The 26,100-nt window shown below is 38.3% G+C and overlaps 2 protein-coding genes across 4 annotated transcripts in view; both read right to left on the reverse strand.

The window, feature by feature from the left end:
* Positions 1 to 14: 14 nt before the first annotated feature.
* LOC131937243 (inactive selenide, water dikinase-like protein) lies at positions 15 to 10,093 on the reverse strand. Of its 2 annotated transcripts, XM_059294512.1 has the most exons (8): positions 9,992 to 10,093; positions 9,635 to 9,875; positions 8,375 to 8,478; positions 8,041 to 8,190; positions 7,081 to 7,193; positions 5,498 to 5,688; positions 4,524 to 4,736; positions 15 to 1,003 (listed from the first exon to the last, which is right to left on the reverse strand). In XM_059294512.1, the coding sequence occupies exons 3-8, from the start codon at positions 8,468 to 8,470 to the stop codon at positions 819 to 821; spliced, it is 948 nt and encodes a 315-aa protein (XP_059150495.1). In that variant the 5' UTR covers positions 8,471 to 8,478; positions 9,635 to 9,875; positions 9,992 to 10,093; the 3' UTR covers positions 15 to 818. The 2 variants fall into 2 exon arrangements, with proteins under 2 accessions (XP_059150495.1, XP_059150496.1); XM_059294513.1 differs by lacking the exon at positions 9,992 to 10,093 and having other exon boundaries at positions 8,304 to 8,478; positions 9,635 to 9,663.
* Positions 10,094 to 16,982: 6,889 nt separating this feature from the next.
* Positions 16,983 to 26,100, reverse strand: part of LOC131937210 (protein rolling stone) — an 88,269-nt gene continuing 79,151 nt past the window's right edge. Inside the window, exons 5-8 of one of the 2 annotated variants that reach the window (XM_059294452.1) lie at positions 21,466 to 21,594; positions 21,088 to 21,129; positions 19,650 to 19,853; positions 16,983 to 17,589 (exon numbers count right to left, since the gene is read on the reverse strand). In XM_059294452.1, the coding sequence (XP_059150435.1) occupies positions 17,330 to 17,589; positions 19,650 to 19,853; positions 21,088 to 21,129; positions 21,466 to 21,594 (635 nt within the window). In that variant the 3' untranslated portion in view covers positions 16,983 to 17,329. The remainder of the gene's footprint in view (positions 17,590 to 19,649; positions 19,854 to 21,087; positions 21,130 to 21,465; positions 21,595 to 26,100) is intronic. The other variant, XM_059294453.1, reaches the window with a different exon arrangement.

The raw sequence follows: 26,100 nt of genomic DNA on the forward strand, positions 1-26,100 counted from the left end.
AAAAAAAATTAAAAGAAACAGTAAAATCCAACATTTATTGATCATATGAAATGATAGTGTGGCTTGCAATGAAATGATAGATGTCAGAAAAAGGATCTACAAAAGTCTACCCCTTTCAGAGGATTTCACTCAAATAGATTTGCCCCAGATGGGATTGGAACCTACTGCTTTCATAGAGAAAGGTGTAAACCAACAGAGAATGAGGTCCCTAAATCTGACGCTTTCCTGTCAGGGCAGCATCTAAGCTTGCTCAGGGCTTAGACACAGCAAACAGGAAATGGCGGAGTCTTAGCTTCACTACCATTGATGACAATTTAAAAGGTGATAAAATATAACAATATATACTACTGCTGTAGTAAAATTCTTTGGACCACAAAAACGTGGGACAAAAATAATTTATTTGGTATCAAGATGTTGACCAGTTGCTTTGAAGACAAACATTAACAATCCAAAGTCCTGGGTCAGTTGATGGTCAGTGGTAGAGAAGCTATTTGCCTCAATCAACAACCTGCTGTAGACTTCTGATGGACCTTATAAAAAACTACAAGCTCAAACAAAAGCAAAGCAAAACAATAAAATATGTAGCTTATATATATCAACACAATAAATGTGGCCAGTTTAAAAATATAAAGCATGAACCACTACATAGTTTATGTTAATGATTTTGGACTGAAATGGAATTGTTTCAAAAGAACTCTGTATATAATAATGTGATGAACACTTAAAGTGAATAGTAAATATCAGATTATTATCAATACAAATACAAAATGACACCAAACAAAATATCAGATTATCATCAATACATGGCCAGCAAACAACTACCATAGCTCCCCTTCTCTGTCTTTAGCAGGGACTTCAATGACCCGAGGTTTGTCAATTATCCTTGCTGATCTGTTTCCTTTCTCCACAATGCCAATGATCCAGGACTGATAGCCCTCCTGTTTTTCTATGTCTTTACAAAATGCTGCAGCTTGTTCTCTCGGCAGGGCCACAAGTAATCCACCTGGGGACGTTTGAAATTTTCATAGCTCAGTTACAAACTTAAATAGGTGTTGGCATATGAGTAAATCTTTCAAGCTTGCTTTAAGTTTTCACATCTATGTCACAAGTCTTGATAGAGTTCTGTATGAGTATGGGTATAGCATTCACAAGATATCACTAAAGATTAGTGATAAATGAGTTCCTAAACCTGAAGATAGAGTTGAATTTCAGAATACTGGAGTGTACTAGCTTTGATATGTAGCTTTTGTGCAAAAGGACTTATCTAATTTGCTACTTGCACTAGTTTCAGGAACTTTCCACACACTAAACTAGGGGAGACAACTCTCAAATTTTGGTTGAAATAGTTAAATACTTTAATCAATTTAAAAACCCTGCAAATTTGCAATAGTACTAGATAAAAAACAAGAAAAATTTAAATTGATAGTTTCATATTTTTATCAGTGATGTGACCAGACCATGTGAAGACAACTCATTTGCTTTTTGCTGCTGCAGAGAATAATAATGCAATCACTCCCTTAATTGTACAAGATAATATTCAAAATATTGATCTTCAATAATAGAAGTTTCTGTTATTCTAAGCACTAACACTCCTTTGAATTGCAACTATTACTTAGAACAGATTTTGTCATTTCACACAAAAAAATTTCAACATTAACAAGACTAGAATTATTGACTCTTTTCACAGGAATTATTTATTTCCTCTCAAATCCTTTGAAGTACCTATGCTGCAAAACTACTCATACCTAACTAACTGTTTCTTTAAAACCCATACAATATTGATATAAATTAATCTTAATTTAATGCTCTAAATATTAAGTGATTATTTATTCAAGTAAGAAATTACTTAGTTTTCAGAGAAAAAGGGATTCTTAAAAAAAAAAAAATATGCTTCTGGCAATTAGTAATGGTAAAAATTCTTTTTCAAGCATATCTATTGACAGAGAACAAAAGAGGTAACAGGAAAGATAGGCAATGGAAAACTGCTCAAGTGCAGTATACACCACTTCTCACTTAAATAGTTCTTAACCAACTATATGTATAATAGCAATAATGAACAGAATAGCCTCAAGCATGTTTTATCTAGATATTTGCTTATTGGATGTCTTCAACAGTGAAAAGATTGACTGCAATTAATAATAATTTTAGTTTATGTGAATGGTGCATGATTGCAACCAGAATAGCTGAAAATAGATTTGGTTTAATATTTATTTTCAATTTAAAAAAGAAATTATGTTCCATCAAGATTATTTTGACATTCCAAAATTAAATGTAAATTAGAGACAATAGTAGAGTAAGTATTAAGTAGCTTAAAACGGAAATCCTAGTAGATAAATTATTAGCAGTATAGAAGGTACCAAATGAACATTTCCACAATTTTTTCCAATAATCTACATATTTTGAATATATTTTTCAACTTCTTAATGCTAAAAATAAGCAATAGAAAAATAGCAGATAAAAACTTTGGACCAGAATTTTAAATTCAGAAAAGACATCATTGTTTTATAACAGCTACATGACTTTGGTCCAAGTCTGTAAAGGCGGCAGTCCTTTCTAGCATTAACTTTTATTAGGTACTCCAAATGGATTTTTCAAATCAGTCACACAATAATGGCTTTGGTTTTTCTGCATAGTACTAATAATTCTAAGAACATGGATACCAACTGTATGTCTGTAGGACAATTAGAAAAAAAGTTATGCGCTTAAGAAACACGCGTTTTTTTTTTACCTTTTACGGCCTCATGAGGACCCGACTTTAGCACCGATTATCTCAAAAACTATAGCAGCTATACCCATTCTCTAACTTAATTCCAATAAAAGAGTAGATAAATTGTAGTCTCAATTTTTTTCAAACTAGTATAACAAGTTAAAGATAAACGTTTTTTGTCTTAAAAATCGTACTACACCATATTTACCAAAAATTTGACAGGGCGAAAAAAAAACTAAAAAATCACCAACTTTCACAAAACCACTAAAATTCTTCTATTGCATGCACAATAATCACCTTTATATCGATTTAAAGGGGAAAATGTTACCTAATTATGTAAATTAAATTGAGTGCTATAAATCATGCAGTTAAATGTCCAGATTTGATAAAATAAGGTGGGGGTGAACATTTTATACCTCAACACGGCTTTAAGTCCGTTTTTTTTAATTGACAAAGAATTACTAAAACTTAACAGATATATAGAAAAAGTTATTTATTTGTAACTACAGTTAATCTACATTTAAAAAGAAACATTCTCAGTGAAATAATTTAGTGTTAGTTCGCTGAAAAACGTTAATAAAAATGCACGATTTCAGGATTAAAATCGGGCCGAGATTAAAAATAGACAACCTATTTTAGACTTATTTTTAGCAAATTACAACCCGTAAATGAAGAAAAAAGAAACACAGTGTGATAAAGTATACCCATAACTGTAAAGACTAATCGAATTATATATTTAGCAGATAGTTTGGACATTTTAAATCGGATAATCAGTTCTTATTAGCGTTATCGCAATTTTCTGTAGTTTTCTCTCGAAACGTTGCCGGTCGAAAAACTAGGTCAGCGTGACCTTTTACTAAATATATTCAAATTTTACAGATAAAGTTTAGTTTTAAATTATAAATACTTAAATATTTTATTGTATTCTTTTTAATATTGAACTGTTTTTATTGTGATATAATGCGTAAGAAAAAATAGATTTCTATTCAAACACGTCAGGGGTCTGATCCGGGCCGGCTTTTATTTTCTTTGTAAAAAATTTCGTGATCGCGTCGGCGAACGGGAGTTACACATGGTTTCGTTATCACGCTTTGCCATTCACGCCATCTTTGATATTGTAAAGATAGTTTAGCATTTAAATAGAAAAATGGACGATCTTTCTAACCATGCTAGGAGAAAATTTGTATTCTTAGTGGATTTTGGTGAAAATTCAATTTTTCGTAGAAAATTTGAGAATTAAACCGTTTTTACTAAAATAATTTGTTAACATTTTATACGAGACTAAAGGTCATTCAATCCTGCGTACGATAAGCTATGTTTAGAATTCATACGTCACGTGGCGCCGAAGCGCAAAGCGTCAGAATGCGATAGGGGTAAAAACGGGTCTGTCATTTTGCCGATAAAAATCGTTGCGGTGATGTTTTTCAAGCTACAAAAACACGTATTCTTCCTTTACAAATATAAAAACAAACAACACATTATTGTAGAGCTTAAGTTAAGCTTTCTAACCATACCATTTTTATTAGTATACGCTTAATTTTTATGGGAGAACTTTGTGATGGAAAGTAGGGAAAAAGTAAAGAAAATGAGCAGAAACCTCGATTTTCGGCAGTTTGGAGTACCTACTTTTATAAAGTATAACTCTGCTGAGTCCCATTTTTCATTTATACATCTTAAAGATTTATGAAAGAATAGCTTTTTATGTGACAATAGAAACATGGTGGTCAAGTAACATGATGGTCATATGTATGTGGGTACACAAGCATCAATCAAGTCAACAATGAATTGCCCAACATAACAATGCTGTAAGACCAACCTGACGTCTCTGCTGATGTTCCCTGTAACAACCCAAATAAGTTTCCACAAGCTTTACTGATGGCGGCCATCTTGGCAATCACTGGCAGGTTGTGTATGACAAAACCCACTTCATTCTTCTGAATCTTGGCTAAGTTGTTAGCATGACCTAGAAGCCCAAAGCCAGTCACATCTGTGGCACCATGTGCATTGTATTTGTGCATTAGTCTCGCAGCTGAAAGGTGAAAACACAGGAACTTTCAAGTATTACTATATATTTGTGGGATCTAAATACTGAGTTCAGAAAAAAAGTTGACCAGATGCAAATCAAATTGTGACAACAAAAGTAACATTCATTTACAAAAAAGAGAGACAGCCATAACCAAGTCAACAGTAGCTTGCAAAGTTTCTGCTCCAATATTTAGTTACATGACCAGGGGTCAAATAGCTGAACATTATGGACTAGCTTCAGTATGCTATTTGATGTAAATAAGTAATACTAAATTTAAATCCTAGTTCAATGTAACATTTAAATATATGTTTTTTAAAACTAACTTACAACAATAGATCTATGTAATTCTAACATTTCACTTTTATAAAAAAAATTTTTTTGATTGAATGTATAGCACTACATATAAAGTATCCATAGCGAGTCATATTACAGAGTCCTTGTATTACAAACAACTAAGTAGATAGTTTAAAGAAATGTACAAGATCATTGAAACTTTGGTAAGTATTTTGATACAGATCTGTCAGAACTTTATAAGCACAAGACAAATATTTCTCCATGTCAGTTTGGTATGCAAAACAAATGTATTGAAATATACAAAACATCAAACAGATGTCATAAACAGTCATTTCAATTAAATTGCTGTCCCCAACTTCTCTTACAGAAAGATCTTTACCACAATCTCTCTGCCTTATAGCTGGGTTTGACTTAAGAAACAGACTGCACCAAAGACAACATGGAGACAGCTAACTAAAGACTGTCCTAACCTGTTCTATTAAGGCGGGCCATACTAAACATTGCCCGCTGGTAGGCCTTCCGGACATCGTCCTCAGAAACCACAAGTTTGACTCTGTTCCATCGTTCAGGCTGATCCAGCCACTGATAGGCATTGACTGCAACTTGTGTTCCCAGGGGTTTGGTCAGCACTAGCACATCTCCAACTACTGCGTTATCTGGCCTGGAACAAATGTGGAGCAAATGTACTCTCTTAAGACACATACACTCTGAATATCATCAGCTCAGCATCAAATAAAACAACTCCCAAAATTACAAGCTAAGCGAGGACAAATTTACAATCAATAATACAAACAAAAGAGATAAGTTTTAATAGAAGTAAATGTACACTTGACAGTGTGGCGCTATAGTCTAACATGTTGAGGTCAGAGAGACATGTAGCATCAACAGGATGTTATTATACCAAATCTCTAACACATTGCTATCACCAACTTCTCTTACAAAAAGATTTTTACCACAATCCCTTTTAGCTGGGTTCAGGCTTTATTTCAATGCAGAAAGATCTAGAAAAATAATGTGTGATGAACCAAGTGAGCATCTAATGATGTCCATTAGTCAGCACTATTACTATTCCCTGTCTCTCTTACAGAAAAATCTTTTCCACAATTTCTCTGCCTTATTGACGGGTTATATTAATTTTGTACTCAATAAATTACTGTAAAATGTGAACAAATATTGAAGGAGTTTCCATGAGCGAAATTTTTTTTTAAATAAGATGTTTTGTATTCAAAGATTAGACCAGGGAAACAGCTGGATATCAGTATAAGCAAAGAACAAGATAGAAATGCAGCATTTTTTGTGCTACACCTTTTAGTTTAGTTTATAAAAGTAAACTGTTAAACAGAACATTTCTTAATTTTAGCTTTAAAATGGCAACAGAATAAATTTAATTCTTGTAAATTAATTAGATAATATTAAGCAATAGAAAACATATTCCCCAGCAATGAGATGTAGACAAGTTCTCCCAGGCTAGATGTTAACAATAATGAGAAACATGTTTGACATAATAAAGGGAGTCAAATATATATATTGTGAGAAAAGTGTAGGCCTATATTACTATAAGAGTTGAACATGTAGAGAAATGTATTGAAATAGATCAAACACCTAACAGATGTCATTAGACAACATTTCAATTTAATTACTGTCCCCATCTTCTCTTACAGAAAGATCTTTACCACAATCTCTCTGCCTTATAGCTGGGTTTGATGTAACTAGCATGACAGAAGCCAGGTTAGAGGAATAATCAAGCACTCACATGATGTACTCATTAGACTGACACACAGAGGTAGCCACACCAGAATAATCAAGCACTCACATGATGTACTCATTAGACTGACACACAGAGGTAGCCACACCAGAATAATCAAGCACTCACATGATGTACTCATTAGACTGACACACAGAGGTAGCCACACCAGAATAATCAAGCACTCACATGATGTACTCATTAGACTGACACACAGAGGTAGCCACACCAGAATAATCAAGCACTCACATGATGTACTCATTAGACTGACACACAGAGGTAGCCACACCAGAATAATCAAGCACTCACATGATGTACTCATTAGACTGACACACAGAGGTAGCCACACCACCAATTGTCATCCACGGGTTGACAACAGTCTGTCCTCCTGTCACTTGTGTTCCAGCTTCTTCAGCGGCATCCTACAACAACATTTTAAACAAACCCTACAGCAACATTTTAAACAAACCCTACAGCAACATTTTAAACAAACCCTACAGCAACATTTTAAACAAACCCTACAGCAACATTTTAAACAAACCCTACAGCAACATTTTAAACAAACCCTACAGCAACATTTTAAACAAACCCTACAGCAACATTTTAAACAAACCCTACAGCAACATTTTAAACAAACCCTACAGCAACATTTTAAACAAACCCTACAGCAACATTTTAAACAAACCCTACAGCAACATTTTAAACAAACCCTACAGCAACATTTTAAACAAACCCTACAGCAACATTTTAAACAAACCCTACAGCAACATTTTAAACAAACCCTACAGCAACATTTTAAACAAACCCTACAGCAACATTTTAAACAAACCCTACAGCAACATTTTAAACAAACCCTACAGCAACATTTTAAACAAACCCTACAGCAACATTTTAAACAAACCCTACAGCAACATTTTAAACAAACCCTACAGCAACATTTTAAACAAACCCTACAGCAACATTTTAAACAAACCCTACAGCAACATTTTAAACAAACCCTACAGCAACATTTTAAACAAACCCTACAGCAACATTTTAATCAAACCATCTTTAAACACATCCCACGTCAACATTTTAAACACATCCCACATAAACACTTTAAACAAACCTATTTAACACAGCGCATCTCAATATTTTAAACAAGCCCCACATCTAGTTTAAACACATCCTACATTAACATTCCAAAAACTAATTAAAACAGAATTTATTAAGGCAAAATATTTCAACTGCTATTTAAAAGAAAAAATTAAATAAAAGTATGAAACCAACCTTGAATCCTCGCATGATGATAGGAATGATGACATCGCGTTCTTTATCAGTCATCTTGTTACTGCAGCTAAGCAACATTAACATGTTGTCACAGTCTGTCACCCCCATGGCATACAAATCACTAAGAACGTTAGCACATGTGATTTTACCCTGAATGTCAAGTTATATTTGTAGAATTAAAATGAGCTTTACTATCTCCTGCTAAATAACTTTAGAATGTTACATTAAATATCAAATAACTAGCATTAGAATCAAATACTAACTACATAAAAACTGGTGCAATGAAAAGTGTAAGGATAAGTCTAATATCAAATTTAAACATCAGAGGTCAGACCATCATGTAAGGGTCATCCACCAAGGGATAGAAGAAATCTGTAGTTTGGACCAAAGACAGACCGCCATGGCGCAGAGGGGTGATTGATGAATCCATTCCAATTCCTGAAAATTGTTAAAAATAAAGACTACAGACCATAATGTAGTAATGAAGTTGCCAAACACAAAAAGTTCTGAAATTGTTAAGAATATCATTTATTTTTTTAGTCATTTTGAAAAGGACAAGAGTAGGCCTTTATGTATAAATTATTTCCAAAGCAATGTTTGATATACATAGGCCTAACTATTTTATTAGGTAATAGAGCAATAATAAAAAAAAAAAAAAAGGCTTATATGAATAGGCCTATAGCTTATGTTAAAATAATTTAAATTCTAGAAAATTTTTGGCTGTTGCACCCAAGACTTTACATAACTTTTTACACACTCTGATTTAATTTGCAATACTAGAATCTACATCAAGAGTAGGCTGCTAAAAGAAGTTAGAAAATTAACAATAAACTTATTCAAGCAGTATAATTACAAAGTTAAAATGATTAAAACTAAATAGGCAGCCTACACTCATGTTTTATTTGTAGTAGATTCTACCATCTGGATCTAACTGATTTTGGGAGAACTGTTAAGTACTAAAGTAGGCTCTAGGTTTTAAATTGAAAATCAAAATGCCTACCCCCCCCCCCCCCCCTTACTAATTCCTAATCACTGTAATCAGGGATAAACATTAAATCATTTTATCAGATAGGCCTAAGATTTTGAATGGTGTATTTAGTCAGTGTTAGATCTAGATTTTCAACAAATTTAGAACCAGGAGAACTCTAAATCGAGGTCACATGGTCTGAAGACCAGATGGCCTGTCTTTATCAACTAGACCAGCCTTCAAGAAATAGGCTAGCTTAGGTCTAGCAAAGTTGAGGGGGGGGGGGGGGGGGGGAGAGAAACAAAACAAATGGGCGGGGCATAACTGGTCACGTGGCATTTTAGTAATTATAGCCCGTGTAAACTGTTCGTAGGCCGCCATATTTAATTTTTCTAGCCAGAAGGGGAGCATATTTTATACAAAAAAATAATTAATTAATCAATAAAACTTTATTGTTTCACGTCGCCAAAAATGTTATGGACGATAATAACAATTTTCCTGAAATCTTCGCCAAAAATGAACAAAAAATAAAACAAAAACCGTGGTGATAATTTAGGAAATCGGAATTTTTAGGAAACTGGACGTCTGGGGAAAAGTGATACAGAAATACAACATTATTTTACTTACCGATTCGAGGTGATGGTGTCGTGTATTGGAAATGCGCCTGTTCCGCATCCTGGGCATTGCTGTCCTGTGTTAGTCCCTCAAGAAGCTTGAGCAAAACCTCTTGAGGGACTTTACACCCTCATCCCTTTAGGTCAGCAAATTTTGTAAGTCGGAAATTGGGATCCAACTCGTGTGCCAAAGGATCAAACGGACGGCGCATCTCCATTTTCGAAGTGTTCTGTTAGAAGCGTAATATTTACACCTGAAAAACAAACGATAATGCAATAACCTGCAAAAATACTTAATGTTTTTATAGGATAAACAGCGAAATGCTCCTTTTAAACTAATAATTTGCCATGGGCACCTGCTCAATCTCACCTCAAAAAATGGCTACCTCCCCGCCTAGATGCGAAATGCCCGTATGTTCTTAAATTTGTCGGCGTTTGTTTAGAGGTCTTACGCATGTTGTCCTTGAAAGGGGTCGTTCGTTGTAAAAATTGTAGTATTTAGTTTTTGTTAAATTTACTGTTACATTTAAATTCAGTAAGATTGCTGTATGTATTAAAATATAGAATATCATCATAATGACAATAAATTATATAAGTCATTATGAAGTATAGTATTATCAGTAGGTTCATAGTTATTTTAAAATTTTAAGGGCATCTGTTGATTAATATTAATAGATTATATCAGCGATTCTTGTCTTGCTTTAGGGAATCTAGATCTAATCTAGATCTAGATCTAGATTCTAGGCCTAGAATCAAGAATTGTATTATTTAAAAAAAAAAAATTTTTCCCCAACCAAAAAAAAAAGATTATAAATACCACTAAAATAGCTTCTTTGGCGAGACTATGGCCGTAGTGCTTATTTCGGCAAACGATAGAGGAAATGTACAACGTGCTTAGAATCAGTGTTTCTTCCAGACTTTTTTTCTCCGGGGGGGCACTTGAAATCTTCGGGGGGGGGGGGGCGGTAAACTTTCTTCGGGGGGGGCGGACACTGTTAAAAGTATATATTTTCTATATAAATTATATAAATTTCATTTCGTTCGGGGGGGCGGTAAAAAATTTTCGGGGGGGCTTCGCCCCCCCGAAGAGATGCCTGGAAGAAACTCTGCTTAGAATTTAGATCCTCTCTTTGCCGTTTAATGATATATTTTTCATCATCTTTCGGTTGAGAGGAAATAAACCCTATTTGTTTCCTAGACAATATGTGAGAGGGTAGATCTATATTTCCTCTACGGTGTGACGAAATTGTCTGAGGGAAAACAAAAACACTTCGATAAACTATAGACTTGAACGTCAAAAGATACACATCTCATTAATTCAATTAAAATTCTTAATATTAGTTCAGAAAAAAAAAAATTCACTGATATTATTTTCGTAGATTATCAATAGCCCTACCCCGTAAGCTGAACCCATGGCTAAGCCTAACCCTTAAGTCTAGCCCTAACCCCAAACTATATCTAAAGCGTTAAAAATATAATAGTATTGCCATTTGCAGTAAAAATAAAACAACCACAATATATTAAATGAAACAGACCTCTCTTAAAAAAATTAAATATCCGTTTCAGAAATTCTAAAAATATGTAGGTATGCTTATAAATAAAAGCTAAACATAGCGACCAGATGTGAGAGCTTGTTTGTTTTCTGTTTTTCGCACTAAATATTTTTGTTTGCAGTTGTAGGCAGATCTTAAGGATTTAGTATATAGGGCCTACGGTGATCAGAAAAATACGCAACTATAGAGTATTAAAATTCTACGAAGTATGTCATGTCATGTTTGCCTGTCGTCCCTACTGGGACATAGGCCACTGACAAGAGCTTTCCAGACGTCTCTGTCCAGGGCTAGTCTCTCCAACTGTCCCCAGTTGTATCCAATCTTCTTGGTGTCTTCTTTCAGGTCACGTCTCCAGGTCTTTCTTGGTCTGCCTCTCTTCCTCCTGCCTTGTGGATTCCAGGTTAGGGCCTGTCTTGTTATGCAGGATACACGCTTCATGAGTGTGTGGCCAATCCATTTCCATTTTCTCTGGAGGATCTCTACTTCAACTGGCAGTTGATTTGTCCGTTGCCATAGAACATCATTTCTGATGGTTTTAGGCCAGCGAATTCGCAGGATCTTTCTGAGACATGCGTTTATAAATGATTGTATTTTCTTCTTATTTATAGCAGTTATTCTCCATGTCTCAGCTCCATAGAGTAAAACAAGTTTTACTAGTGTGTTGAAGATCCGGATTTTTATTCCAAGGGTTAAATCTCCAGAACCCCAAACATTTTTTAGTTGGTTGAAGACTGCTCTTGCCTTGCCCGTCCTTATTTTTATGTCTGCTTCTCTCCCACCCTGCTTATCAACAATATCTACGAAGTATATTCATTATAACTAAAAGTGTATTCGTAGGATATAACCAGTGGCGGAACTAGAAAAAAAAGGCTCCCCCGCAAAAAAATTTTTTGGGCCCCCCCCCATATGTATATATATATATGTATATATATATATATATATATATATATATATATATATATATATATATATATATATATATATATATATATATATATATATATATATATATATATATATATATATATATATATATATATATATATATATATATATATATATATATATATATATATATATATATATATATATATACATATATATAAGTAGCCCGCTCCTCTAAATTTTAAATAGTCTATTACCTGAGTATTTTAATCAATTTTATAGCAATGTATAACCACTCTGAGATAACGAACCAGACAACAAAGTCAACAATAAGTCCGAACTCATTTCGGGCCCGTAATAATCGTGTTTTACAAATGTTTGTATTACGTCTTATGGTTGCCGAAAATTGCTACAATAATGATGGCTGGTCAAAATTATATAAACACGTAAGCTTGATTTTGCAATGGTTTCTCGCGTTATGTTTATTTTCATGATTTTTTGTATTTATATTATTAGTTTTGAACACATTCATTTTTATAGCTATAGAATTCTTTAGTATGCCTCATTTAAATAATAAATAAGAGAATAAATGGCTCTTTAATTTACATAGTACAAAACTATTTAAATGAGCTTTATGGGCGCTTGTGTTTTAATGAAGGGCAGTAAGTCATGGAAGTAGTGTGAACGTTTGCCTAACTTTCAAAGCAGAGCTCTTGTAGATTTTATATTTTTCTACGCAACAGTGTGTGTTAGTTACTGTAGAACAATCACTGCTATAGTAGACCTGTTTGTTTTTTACAAAACCACTATCAAGGTGCACGAAAAACATTATTTATGAAAAGAAAATTCATTGTTTTTTATGGTCGGAATTGGGCCCCTAAACGTCGTGGGCCCCCCCGCATTGCGGGGTCTGGCGGCACTGTAGTTCCGCCCCTGGATATAACTATATACGTTTGCATTTGTACAGTTTTCTGGATTGCAGTTTTTGGATGCGCATTTTTCCGTTGCTGGGAGCCCTATATCACAGTACATTAAAACGAAGGCATTCATATTTTGTTAAAAGTAGAATGAGTTCCACTTCCATTAGCGAAAATCGCTGAAAAGTTGATACAGAACAACAAATTCGATATAATACTTACATATGAAATTTCATCAACCTAGCTGTAACGGTACTCATGTTATCGGGTACACAGACACATACATACACACAGACATACGGACAAGATTGCAAAACTATGTTTTTCCAACTCAGGCAGGTGTAAAACGTCGATTTTTTTGCACGATTACAATACTCTCTCTATACTTCGTATACGAGAAAGTAAAAAAGTAAACAAAGTCTACATCATTCGTTCAATTTACAAGGGAGGTAACTTTTTAAAAATAATAATTTTTCAAACAATTTAATACTATTTTAAACATAAACAGAAAATGACGAAGTATAGCATTCGTTTCAGTAAAAAATTAAATTGTAAATTAAGGTATGTATCCTAATTAAATTGTAGAAGTTAATTTTAAAAGTCAATGTAATGTAAATTATGAGTTATACTGTTCAGGGAACTTCTGTAGTTCTAATTACCTTTTGAGTCATAAATTGCGAACATCCCATCAATTCATCTAAAGACGGAATATAAACAACAAACAACAACAACAATTTCTCTAAAATTAGCATTACTGTTTAAATGTAAGCACTCCACATATCAGCCAATTACTAATAAATTAAAGCATTCAAATTCTCAAATGTTTTTGAAAACCTAAGCGAAGCTAGGCAGTATCAGTCGTTTTAAAGCATTCAAATTCTCAAATGTTTTTGAAAAACTAAGCGAAGCTAGGCAGTATCAGTGGTTTTTTTTTTCTCCTGGGGGGGGGGCACTTGAAATTTTCGGGGGTCGGACACTGTTAAAAAGTATATAATATTTTGTATATAATTTTCATTTCGTTCGGGAGGGGGGTGGGGGGTTTAGGGTTAGGGTTGTAAATTGTATATTAGCATGGAAAAATAAGGGAAATAACTTATGAATATACATTTTAATTTGGAATACCCTAATTACTTCTCTTTCAAAGATAAACTAACTTTTAGCTTTTCTGTGCAGTAGGCCTGGAAACAAAATATGCCTACTTATGTAGTTTTTAAAAAAAAATGTTCATTTTGTACATTTAAGCTTAGTTGGCATGGAGGCCGATATTAATGCGGATTCAGAAACGTAGCACTTATAAAAAAAAAACAGAAGTAACGTTGCACAAACCTTCCATCTTGCGTCGATGAACACGATAAGTGTTTTAGACATTTTCTCCGTGATTGGGATAGGGGGGGGGGGGGGTTGGTTGAAGTCACCTGAAACTTTCGGAGGATGGCCTTGAACATTTCCGGGCAGTCACTAGATCTATATACATTCTATTTCGTTTCGGTGGGCATGCTGCGGTGTGTGTGTGTGTGGGGGGGGGGGGGGGGGGGAAGCGTAGAGATGACTGAACATGATATGATCGTCTTTTAAGTTAAGTAAAAAACAGATCTATGTATGCCTTGCAATTTATCTGGTTGCATTTTAGGGCACCCATTGTCGAACTGATATTTTTTAGGAATCCGTTATAATTGTTCATCCACTGGCTGGGGTTGGTTGAATGGTCCATCCACTAGCTGGGGTTGGTTGAATGGTCCATCCACTAGCTGGGGTTGGTTGAATGGTCCATCCACTCACCCAGAAGTAGATGATACCAGCGACCAATTAAGTAAACGTGAAGGGGGCGACAAGTCCAAATATACCGTGTAGTAAAGTTCCCCCTTCCAAACCTGACGGTCTATGAGGCACTTAAAGTAGAGTTCACTTGTTTTTGTGACCCTAACCTTTACTTTCCCTAACGTAAGTAAGGTACCCATCAGAGCTGGGTGGACACAGGGACGGTCTACTGACTTGAACCTGGATTCGAACTAGAGTCTAGCCCTCTACCGCTAAGCCACTCCGTCTCTCATAGCGTATAGCCGTATCGTAATCAGTACACATTTCCACTAGATCTAGAACCAAACAAAACGTCATTAGAAAATTCGGACGACTTTTAGATTTATGGTCCACAAGGTTTTCACTTACTAAACATTTAAAACTTTTAACGAGGTACTCATTCAATTATGAACACAACACACAAGAAGCAATATTTACGTAATGAATTTATTGTTGACAGATAAATGTATTGAAATATAGAAAGAAAGAATCAAATAATATCACATAAGCAAATTGTGCTGTTCTCTGATCGCTACTCAGCCCAGGTCTTCTCGTTTTATACACTTTTATCTGTCAACACACACACTCCACACACTCAGCTTACCTCCCCCCCCCCCAACACACACATCACAAAACTGGCACCAGACACATACCTCACCCCCCCCCCCCCCCTAACACTTAATATCTAGCTCTCACACACAAAACTACTAGTGGTCAGACGCTAGTTGTAGTTTTGTTATACAATATTGGGATAAATTCATTTTTTGTCTAAACTACTAGTGGCTCTAGGCATTTGATATGTTGGATAACTTTCGATCAATCCACAGTTTAATTCAGACAGACATTGCTTGATGTGCCCTTACACTCACACCACTTCTATTATTGACAGTCTTGTATTCCCCACCCCCCAGTACTTGTTACCCCATGACCCGCACGATGTCCAGTCACCCTAGTCCAACATGTATGTCCACCTTGACTTGACCAGCATGTTGTCCAGTCACCCCAGTCCTACCTGTATGTCCATCTTGACTGGACCAGCATGTTGTCCAGTCACCCCAGTCCTACCTGTATGTCCACCTTGACCAGCATGTTGTCCAGTCACCCCAGTCCTACCTGTATGTCCACCTTGACCAGCATGTTGTCCAGTCACCCCAGTCCTACCTGTATGTCCACCTTGACCAACATGTTGTCCAGTCACCCCAGTCCTACCTGTATGTCCACCTTGACCAGCATGTTGTCCAGTCACCCCAGTCCTACCTGTATGTCCACCTTGACTTGACCAGCATGTTGTCCAGTCACCCCAGTCCTACCTGTATGTCCACCTTGACCAGCATGTTGTCCAGTCACCCCAGTCCTACCTATACGTCCACAGTGAAGAGTACATCTCACTTCAACAGCTGCACTACAAGCCGATACCTCACACAAACATACATCCTCTCCATATGTCATTAACTAGTCGATACTTCACACATACATATATCCTCTCCATATGTCATTAACTAGTCGATACTCCACACAAACATACATCCTCTCCATATGTCATTAACTAGTCGATACTTTACACAAACATAATCCTCTCCATATGTCATTAACTAGTCGATACTTCACACATACATACATCCTCTCCATATGTCATTAACTAGTCGATACTTCACACAAACATACATCCTCTCCATATCTCATTAACTAGTCGATACTTTACACAAACATAATCCTCTCCATATGTCATTAACTAGTCGATACTTCACACAAACATACATCCTCTCCATATGTCATTAACTAGTAGATACTTCACACAAACATACATCCTCTCCATATGTCATTAACTAGTCGATACCTCACACAAACATACATCCTCTCCATATGTCATTAACTAGTCGATACTCCACACAAACATACATCCTCTCCATATGTCTTTAACTAGTCGATACTTCACACAAACATACATCCTCTCCATAATATGTCATTAACTAGTCGATACATCACACAAACATAATCCTCTCCATATGTCTTTAACTAGTCGATACTTCACACAAACATACATCCTCTCCATATGTCATTAACTAGTCGATACTCCACACAAACATACATCCTCTCCATATGTCTTTAACTAGTCGATACTTCACACAAACATACATCCTCTCCATAATATGTCATTAACTAGTCGATACATCACACAAACATAATCCTCTCCATATGTCTTTAACTAGTCGATACTTCACACAAACATACATCCTCTCCATATCTCATTAACTAGTCGATACTCCACACAAACATATATCCTCTCCATATGTCATTAACTAGTAGATACTCCACACAAACATACATCCTCTCCATATGTCATTAACTAGTCGATACCTCACACAAACATACATCCTCTCCATATGTCATTAACTAGTCGATACTTCACAGAAACATACATCCTCTCCATATGTCCTATTAAGAAGGTCCTCTGGCGTCAGTTATTTTTAAAGCAGATTTAGTCACAACCCCTAATTACGAAATTGTGCACTTGTAGTAGCATCTGTATAACATGGATATAATTATAAAAAAATCCTATTGTCTCTTTCCTAGAAAAACTTTCTCTCCGTAGCTCTCCTTGAGAGAGTTGTAGCTAGCCGATGACGTGATGATGTTCTGGAGCTCCGCGTCTACAAGCGGACCCCCGGGGTGCAGGCGCCCGTGGAGCCAGAGCCGGAAGTGGTAGAGGCCGTGCAGGAGTAGCTGGGAGAGCATACTCAGCATCATACCCAGGATGCACGTGCAGATGGCCTCGACCGGCTGGGACCAGTTCATGAAGTAATAACCACGCCCACCTGTTGCACACAAGTTGAAAGACATTAGAAGAACCCTGACCCCATGAATACACAATACATAGGGTGAACCCTGACCCCATGAATACACAATACATAGGGTGAACCCTGACCCCATGAATACACAATACATAGGGTGAACCCTGACCCCATGAATACACAATACATTAGGTGAACCCTGACCCCATGAATACACAATACATAGGGTGAACCCTGACCCCATGAATACACAATACATAGGGTGAACCCTGACCCCATGAATACACAATACATAGGGTGAACCCTGACCCCATGAATACACAATACATTAGGTGAACCCTGACCCCATGAATACACAATACATAGGGTGAACCCTGACCCCATGAATACAAAATATACAGGGTGAACCCTGACCCCATGAATACACAATACATAGGGTGAACCCTGACCCCATGAATACACAATACATTAGGTGAACCCTGACCCCATGAATACACAATACATAGGGTGAACCCTGACCCCATGAATACACAATACATAGGGTGAACCCTGACCCCATGAATACAAAATATACAGGGTGAACCCTGACCCCATGAATACACAATACATAGGGTGAACCCTGACCCCATGAATACACAATACATTAGGTGAACCCTGACCCCATGAATACACAATACATAGGGTGAACCCTGACCCCATGAATACACAATACATAGGGTGAACCCTGACCCCATGAATACACAATACCTACCTTTAGAATCTGTCCCCAGTATATCAGCAGGGTGACCTACCTTTAGAATCTGTCCCCAGTATATCAGCAGGGTGACCTACCTTTAGAATCTGTCCCCAGTATATCAGCAGGGTGACCTACCTTTAGAATCTGTCCCCAGTACATCAGCAGGGTGACCTACCTTTAGAGTCTGTCCCCAGTATATCAGCAGGGTGACCTACCTTTAGAATCTGTCCCCAGTATATCAGCAGGGTGACCTACCTTTAGAGTCTGTCCCCAGTATATCAGCAGGGTGACCTAGAATCTGTCCCCAGTATATCAGCAGGGTGACCTACCTTTAGAATCTGTCCCCAGTACATCAGCAGGGTGACCTACCTTTAGAGTCTGTCCCCAGTATATCAGCAGGGTGACCTACCTTTAGAATCTGTCCCCAGTATATCAGCAGGGTGACCTACCTTTAGAATCTGTCCCCAGTATATCAGCAGGGTGACCTACCTTTAGAGTCTGTCCCCAGTATATCAGCAGGGTGACCTACCTTTAGAATCTATCCCCAGTATATCAGCAGGGTGGCCTACCTTTAGAATCTATCCCCAGTATATCAGCAGGGTGACCTAGAATCTGTCCCCAGTATATCAGCAGGGTGACCTACCTTTAGAATTTATCCCCAGTATATCAGCAGGGTGGCCTACCTTTAGAATCTATCCCCAGTACATCAGCAGGGTGACCTAGAATCTGTCCCCAGTATATCAGCAGGGTGACCTAGAATCTGTCCCCAGTATATCAGCAGGGTGACCTACCTTTAGAATCTGTCCCCAGTATATCAGCAGGGTGACCTAGAATCTGTCCCCAGTATATCAGCAGGGTGACCTACCTTTAGAATCTGTCCCCAGTATATCAGCAGGGTGACCTACCTTTAGAATCTGTCCCCAGTATATCAGCAGGGTGACCTAGAATCTGTCCCCAGTATATCAGCAGGGTGACCTACCTTTAGAATCTGTCCCCAGTATATCAGCAGGGTGACCTACCTTTAGAATCTGTCCCCAGTATATTAGCAGGGTGACCTAGAATCTGTCCCCAGTATATCAGCAGGGTGACCTACCTTTAGAATCTGTCCCCAGTATATCAGCAGGGTGACCTAGAATCTGTCCCCAGTATATCATCAGGGTGACCTACCTTTAGAGTCTGTCCCCAGTATATCAGCAGAACGACCTACCTTTAGAAGAGTCCACCGTCTGAAGTATAAGACTGCCATTGTTGATGTAGTAGAGAGCGTTGATTAGAATCTGTCCCCAGTACATCAGCAGGGTGACCTACCTTTAGAATCTGTCCCCAGTACATCAGCAGGGTGACCTACCTTTAGAAGAGTCGACCGTCTGAAGTATAAGACTGCCATTGTTGATGTAGTAGAGAGCGTTGAAGACGACATAGAGGGATCCCAGGAACACCGTGTAGAACATGTGGTACACACGGACAGGTGAGGCTACGATCAGCACATCGGCTAGTACATAGATGCTGTTGGCAGTGTGCTTCAGCCTGGACATGTCGCTGGTCAGTAGGGCTGGAATAGTGGGAGTATCACGTGGTGGTCAGACAGACAATAGTGGGAGTATCACGTGGTGGTCAGACAGACAATAGTGGGAGTATCACGTGGTGGTCAGACAGACAATAGTGGGAGTATCACATGGTGGTCAGACAGACAATAGTGAGAGTATCACATGGTGGTCAGACAGGCAATAGTGGGAGTATCACGTGGTGGTCAGACAGACAATAGTGGGAGTATCAAATGGTGGTCAGACAGACAATAGTGGGAGTATCACGTGGTGGTCAGACAGACAATAGTGGGAGTATGGCATGGTGGTCAGACAGACAATAGTGGGAGTATCAAATGGTGGTCAGACAGACAATAGTGGGAGTATCACATGGTGGTCAGACAGACAATAGTGTGGGTATCACATGGTGGTCAGACAGACAATAGTGGGAGTATCACGTGGTGGTCAGACAGACAATAGTGGGAGTATCACGTGGTGGTCAGACAGACAATAGTGGGAGTATCAAATGGTGGTCAGACAGACAATAGTGGGAGTATCACATGGTGGTCAGACAGACAATAGTGGGAGTATCACGTGGTGGTCAGACAGACAATAGTGGGAGTATGGCATGGTGGTCAGACAGACAATAGTGGGAGTATGGCATGGTGGTCAGACAGACAATAGTGTGGGTATAACATGGTGGTCAGACAGACAATAGTGGGAGTATGGCATGGTGGTCAGACAGACAATAGTGGGAGTATCACATGGTGGTCAGACAGACAATAGTGTGGGTATCACATGGTGGTCAGACAGACAATAGTGGGAGTATCACGTGGTGGTCAGACAGACAATAGTGTGGGTATCACATGGTGGTCAGACAGACAATAGTGGGAGTATGGCATGGTGGTCAGACAGACAATAGTGTGGGTATCACGTGGTGGTCAGACAGACAATAGTGTGGGTATAACATGGTGGTCAGACAGACAATATTTGGTTGCGGCCCCTGTGGGACTGCAACTGTTGATGTAGTTTTTTTTATTGCTCTTCGGTGAGCGATGTTCCCGTGTTCCATGTTTAGTATCTAACCATGGTGGGTGTACTGAATATCTTTTATTCACCTTTAGTAACTCAACAAAGTAACCCAACAAAGTAACTCAACAAAGTAACCCAACAAAGTAACCCAACAGAGTAACCCAACAAAGTAACTCAACAGAGTAACCCTAGAAAACTGTAAGAGAAAACATTTCAACAAAACGACCATACGCATTATGTTCTTCATATCGCCCATCATGACTTTAAAGTTGGCTGAAATATTAAAGCGGGGTCAGAGGTCAGAGCATAGAAACAAAGGTTAAAATAAGATGGACTGGATGTTCACAGAAAGAAGGGTTAAAATAACATGGACTGGATGTTCACAGAAACAAAGATCAAAGGTTAAAATAAGATGGACTGGATGTTCACACACACACACACAACGACTATAATGGTACAGAGAAACATGTGGCTGATCTACTGACCAGTCGTCGAGTCAATGGCGGGACAAAGCCATTTCACCCTGGTGTCTGTCGCGCCTCGGGGTTTAACCTAATTATGAAATAATTAGATCGATTTCACTGTAATCAATCAAGAATAAAAACTCACGTGCATTTGCGACAAAAGCAATAAATGCCCAGTAGCCAGTGGTCACTACAAAAGCTGCGTTGCTACTGACGTTAAACCAGAACCACTGGAACTTGAGGACCGTCGGCATGGCGCGGATGTAGATGGGATCTGTAGAAGAGACAACAATAGTAGATCAGGTCATTAGGTCACTAATGTAGATCAGGTCATTAGGTCATCAATAGTATATCAGGTCATTAGGTCACCAATAGTAGATCATGTCATTAGGTCATCTTAAAGCATCAAGTCATTAGGTAATTTGTATTTTCATGTCCGCCATTTTATTATGCTGTATGGTATATGCCATATGACTATATCTGTCATTAGCCCACATGTAAACTTTGGTGCCTGTCATATGTCCCTATGCAAATTGTGCTGTTGGCCTATGACCTATGCAAATTGTGCTGTTTGGCCTATGACCTATGCAAATTGTGCTGTTGGCCTATGACCTATATAAATTGTGCAGTCTGCCCTCTGTCCATTTCCGCCGTCTAGCAATGCACTTATGTAAATAATGCTATTGATTTAGGGCGAGACAGAAGTTTGAATGAGTTAAAACCGAGAGAGCGACTGAGACATTCGTCTTATCAAATATTTAACAAGCTTTGTCCAAGCAATTATTTAGGCGCCTCGTTAGCTCGTTGCCAAAGCTGTGTACAGGGCTGACGTCACGTGATTTAATTAGAGATTCTATCATCTAATATTAATTAACGCTTTGGGATGGGGAGGCGAGTTCAATTGTTGGGACAGTTTGTTTACATTTGTTGAGTCATTTATAGTAGGTCATCATTGTAAGTCCAATGTGCAGAATGTCTGGATCAGATACAACATGGTGACTCAGTCAGGATCAGTGGTGACTCAGTCAGGATCAGTGGTGACTCAGTCAGGATCAGTGGTGACTCAGTCAGGATCAGTGGTGACTCAGTCAGGATCAGTGGTGACTCAGTCAGGATCAGTGGTGACTCAGTCAGGATCAGTGGTGACTCAGTCAGGATCAGTGGTGACTCAGTCAGGATCAGTGGTGACTCAGTCAGGATCAGTGGTGACTCAGTCAGGATCAGTGGTGACTCAGTCAAGATCAGTTCTGACTCAGTCAGGATCAGTGGTGACTCAGTCAGGATCAGTGGTGACTCAGTCAGGATCAGTGGTGACTCAGTCAGGATCAGTTCTGACTCAGTCAAGATCAGTTCTGACTCAGTCAGGATCAGTGGTGACTCAGTCAGGATCAGTGGTGACTCAGTCAAGATCAGTTCTGACTCAGTCAGGATCAGTGGTGACTCAGTCAGGATCAGTGGTGACTCAGTCAGGATTAGTGGTGACTCAGTCAGGATTAGTGGTGACTCAGTCAGGATCAGTGGTGACTCAGTCAGGATCAGTGGTGACTCAGTCAAGATCAGTTCTGACTCAGTCAGGATCAGTGGTGACTCAGTCAGGATCAGTGGTGACTCAGTCAAGATCAGTGGTGACTCAGTCAGGATCAGTGGTGACTCAGTCAAGATCAGTTCTGACTCAGTCAGGATCAGTGGTGACTCAGTCAGGATCAGTGGTGACTCAGTCAAGATCAGTGGTGACTCAGTCAGGATCAGTGGTGACTCAGTCAAGATCAGTTCTGACTCAGTCAGGATCAGTGGTGACTCAGTCAGGATCAGTGGTGACTCAGTCAAGATCAGTGGTGACTCAGTCAGGATCAGTGGTGACTCAGTCAAGATCAGTTCTGACTCAGTCAGGATCAGTGGTGACTCAGTCAAGATCAGTTCTGACTCAGTCAGGATCAGTGGTGACTCAGTCAGGATCAGTGGTGACTCAGTCAGGATCAGTGGTGACTCGGTCAGGATCAGTGGTGACTCAGTCAAGATCAGTTCTGACTCAGTCAGGATCAGTGGTGACTCAGTCAGGATCAGTGGTGACTCAGTCAGGATCAGTGGTGACTCAGTCAAGATCAGTTCTGACTCAGTCAGGATCAGTGGTGACTCAGTCAGGATCAGTGGTGACTCAGTCAGGATCAGTGGTGACTCAGTCAAGATCAGTTCTGACTCAGTCAGGATCAGTGGTGACTCAGTCAGGATCAGTGGTGATTCAGTCAGGATCAGTGGTGACTCAGGATCAGTGGTGATTCAGTCAGGATAAGTGGTGACTCAGGATCAGTGGTGACTCAGGATGAGATACAACAGAGTTGGAACCACAAGCTGGAGGCAGGGGTTATTGTAGAGTCTGGTCAACATATGGTCAGGTTGTTCACATGAACGGACTCAATTACACAAAGATGGAAGCTTACATTTAGATGGACCGACACAATTACACAGAGATGGAAGCTTACATTTAGATGGACCGACACAATTACAGAGATGGAAGCTTACATTTAGATGGATCGACACAATTACACACAGATGGAAGCTTACATTTAGATGGACCGACACAATTACAAAGATGGAAGCTTACATTTAGATGGATCGACACAATTACACAAAGATGGAAGCTTACATTTAGATGGACCGACACAATTACAGAGATGGAAGCTTACATTTAGATGGATCGACACAATTACACAAAGATGGAAGCTTACATTTAGTTGGACCGACACAATTACAGAGATGGAAGCTTACATTTAGATGGATCGACACAATTACACACAGATGGAAGCTTACATTTAGATGGACCGACACAATTACAAAGATGGAAGCTTACATTTAGATGGATCGACACAATTACACAAAGATGGAAGCTTACATTTAGATGGACCGACACAATTACAGAGATGGAAGCTTACATTTAGATGGATCGACACAATTACACAAAGATGGAAGCTTACATTTAGATGGACCGACACAATTACAGAGATGGAAGCTTACATTTAGATGGATCGACACAATTACACAAAGATGGAAGCTTACATTTAGATGGACCGACACAATTACAGAGATGGAAGCTTACATTTAGATGGATCGACACAATTACACAAAGATGGAAGCTTACATTTAGATGGACCGACACAATTACACACAGATGGAAGCTTACATTTAGATGGACCGACACAATTACACAAAGATGGAAGCTTACATTTAGATGGACCGACACAATTACACAAAGATGGAAGCTTACATTTAGATGGATCGACACAATTACACAAAGATGGAAGCTTACATTTAGATGGACCGACACAATTACAAAGATGGAAGCTTACATTTAGATGGACCGACACAATTACAGAGATGGAAGCTTACATTTAGATGGATCGACACAATTACACAAAGATGGAAGCTTACATTTAGATGGACCGACACAATTACACACAGATGGAAGCTTACATTTAGATGGACCGACACAATTACACAAAGATGGAAGCTTACATTTAGATGGACCGACACAATTACAGAGATGGAAGCTTACATTTAGATGGATCGACACAAGCACACAAAGATGGAAGCTTACATTTAGATGGACCGAAAAAATTACAGAGATGGAAGCTTACATTTAGATGGACCGACACAATTACACACAGATGGAAGCTTACATTTAGATATCAAATATGGGTGTGACACGGGAAAAAAGCACGACACAGATGGTGTGAGATTGGTAGAGCAGTTCTTGTAAGCATTTTTAGGGCTGTAAAAATGCCAATTTAATATTAAAACATTTCGATGACCCCTCCCCACAAACTGTGTAACATCCAAGTACAGTGGCCATTACTTCAGGCCACCTTGCTTTAGTGCGCGACTCGAATGATTTGATAGAAATCTGATTAGAAAATTTCTGTCTGCCACAAATTGTTTCTAAAGCAATCTTTTACCACGGCCAGAACACAGCACTAAATCATTTCCTTTTAAACTGTCATTTTTTGTTACCCTTATTCTTGTGCTGCTCAGTTTTCAATTTTTACCAGATATGATGGACGAGGCTGATCTTGTGGTTGTTGAATTTTTGTTTTATGTTTCTGATGGGTTGTGTGCTTGTGTTGTATGTTGTGATGGGTTGTGTGCTTGTGTTGTATGTTGTAGTTGTGATGGGTTGTGTGTTTGTGTTGTATGTTGTGGTTGTGATGGGTTGTGTGCTTGTGTTGTATGTTGTGATGGGTTATGTGCTTGTGTTGTATGTTGTGATGGGTTATGTGCTTGTGTTGTATGTTGTAGTTGTGATGGGTTGTGTGCTTGTGTTGTATGTTGTGATGGGTTGTGTGCTTGTGTTGTATGTTGTATGTTGTGATGGGTTGTGTGCTTGTGTTGTATGTTGTATGTTGTGATGGGTTATGTGCTTGTGTTGTATGTTGTGATGGGTTGTGTGCTTGTGTTGTATGTTGTGATGGGTTGTGTGCTTGTGTTGTATGTTGTATGTTGTGATGGGTTGTGTGCTTGTGTTGTATGTTGTATGTTGTGATGGGTTATGTGCTTGTGTTGTATGTTGTAGTTGTGATGGGTAGTGTGTTTGTGTTGTAGTTGTGATGGGTTATGTGCTTGTGTTGTATGTTGTAGTTGTGATGGGTTGTGTGTTTGTGTTGTATGTTGTGATGGGTTGTGTGCTTGTGTTGTATGTTGTGATGGGTTGTGTGCTTGTGTTGTATGTTGTGGTTGTGATGGGTTGTGTGCTTGTGTTGTATGTTGTGATGGGTTGTGTGCTTGTGTT

This window comes from Physella acuta, unplaced genomic scaffold (genome assembly GCF_028476545.2).
Source record: "Physella acuta isolate Inbredline_101_S28 unplaced genomic scaffold, ASM2847654v3 ptg000204l, whole genome shotgun sequence".
Classification (NCBI taxonomy): Eukaryota; Metazoa; Mollusca; class Gastropoda; family Physidae; genus Physella; species Physella acuta.

Coding starts and splice junctions, on each gene's coding strand:
- LOC131937243 (XM_059294512.1), bottom strand. CDS start 8,470: ATGGATTCATCAATCACCCCTCTGCGCCATGGCGGTCTGTCTTTGGTC. Junction 4,737..5,497: donor GGCCCGCCTTAATAGAACAG/GTTAGGACAGTC, acceptor TTCACCTTTCAG/CTGCGAGACTAATGCACAAA. Junction 1,004..4,523: donor AACATCAGCAGAGACGTCAG/GTTGGTCTTACA, acceptor AAACGTCCCCAG/GTGGATTACTTGTGGCCCTG.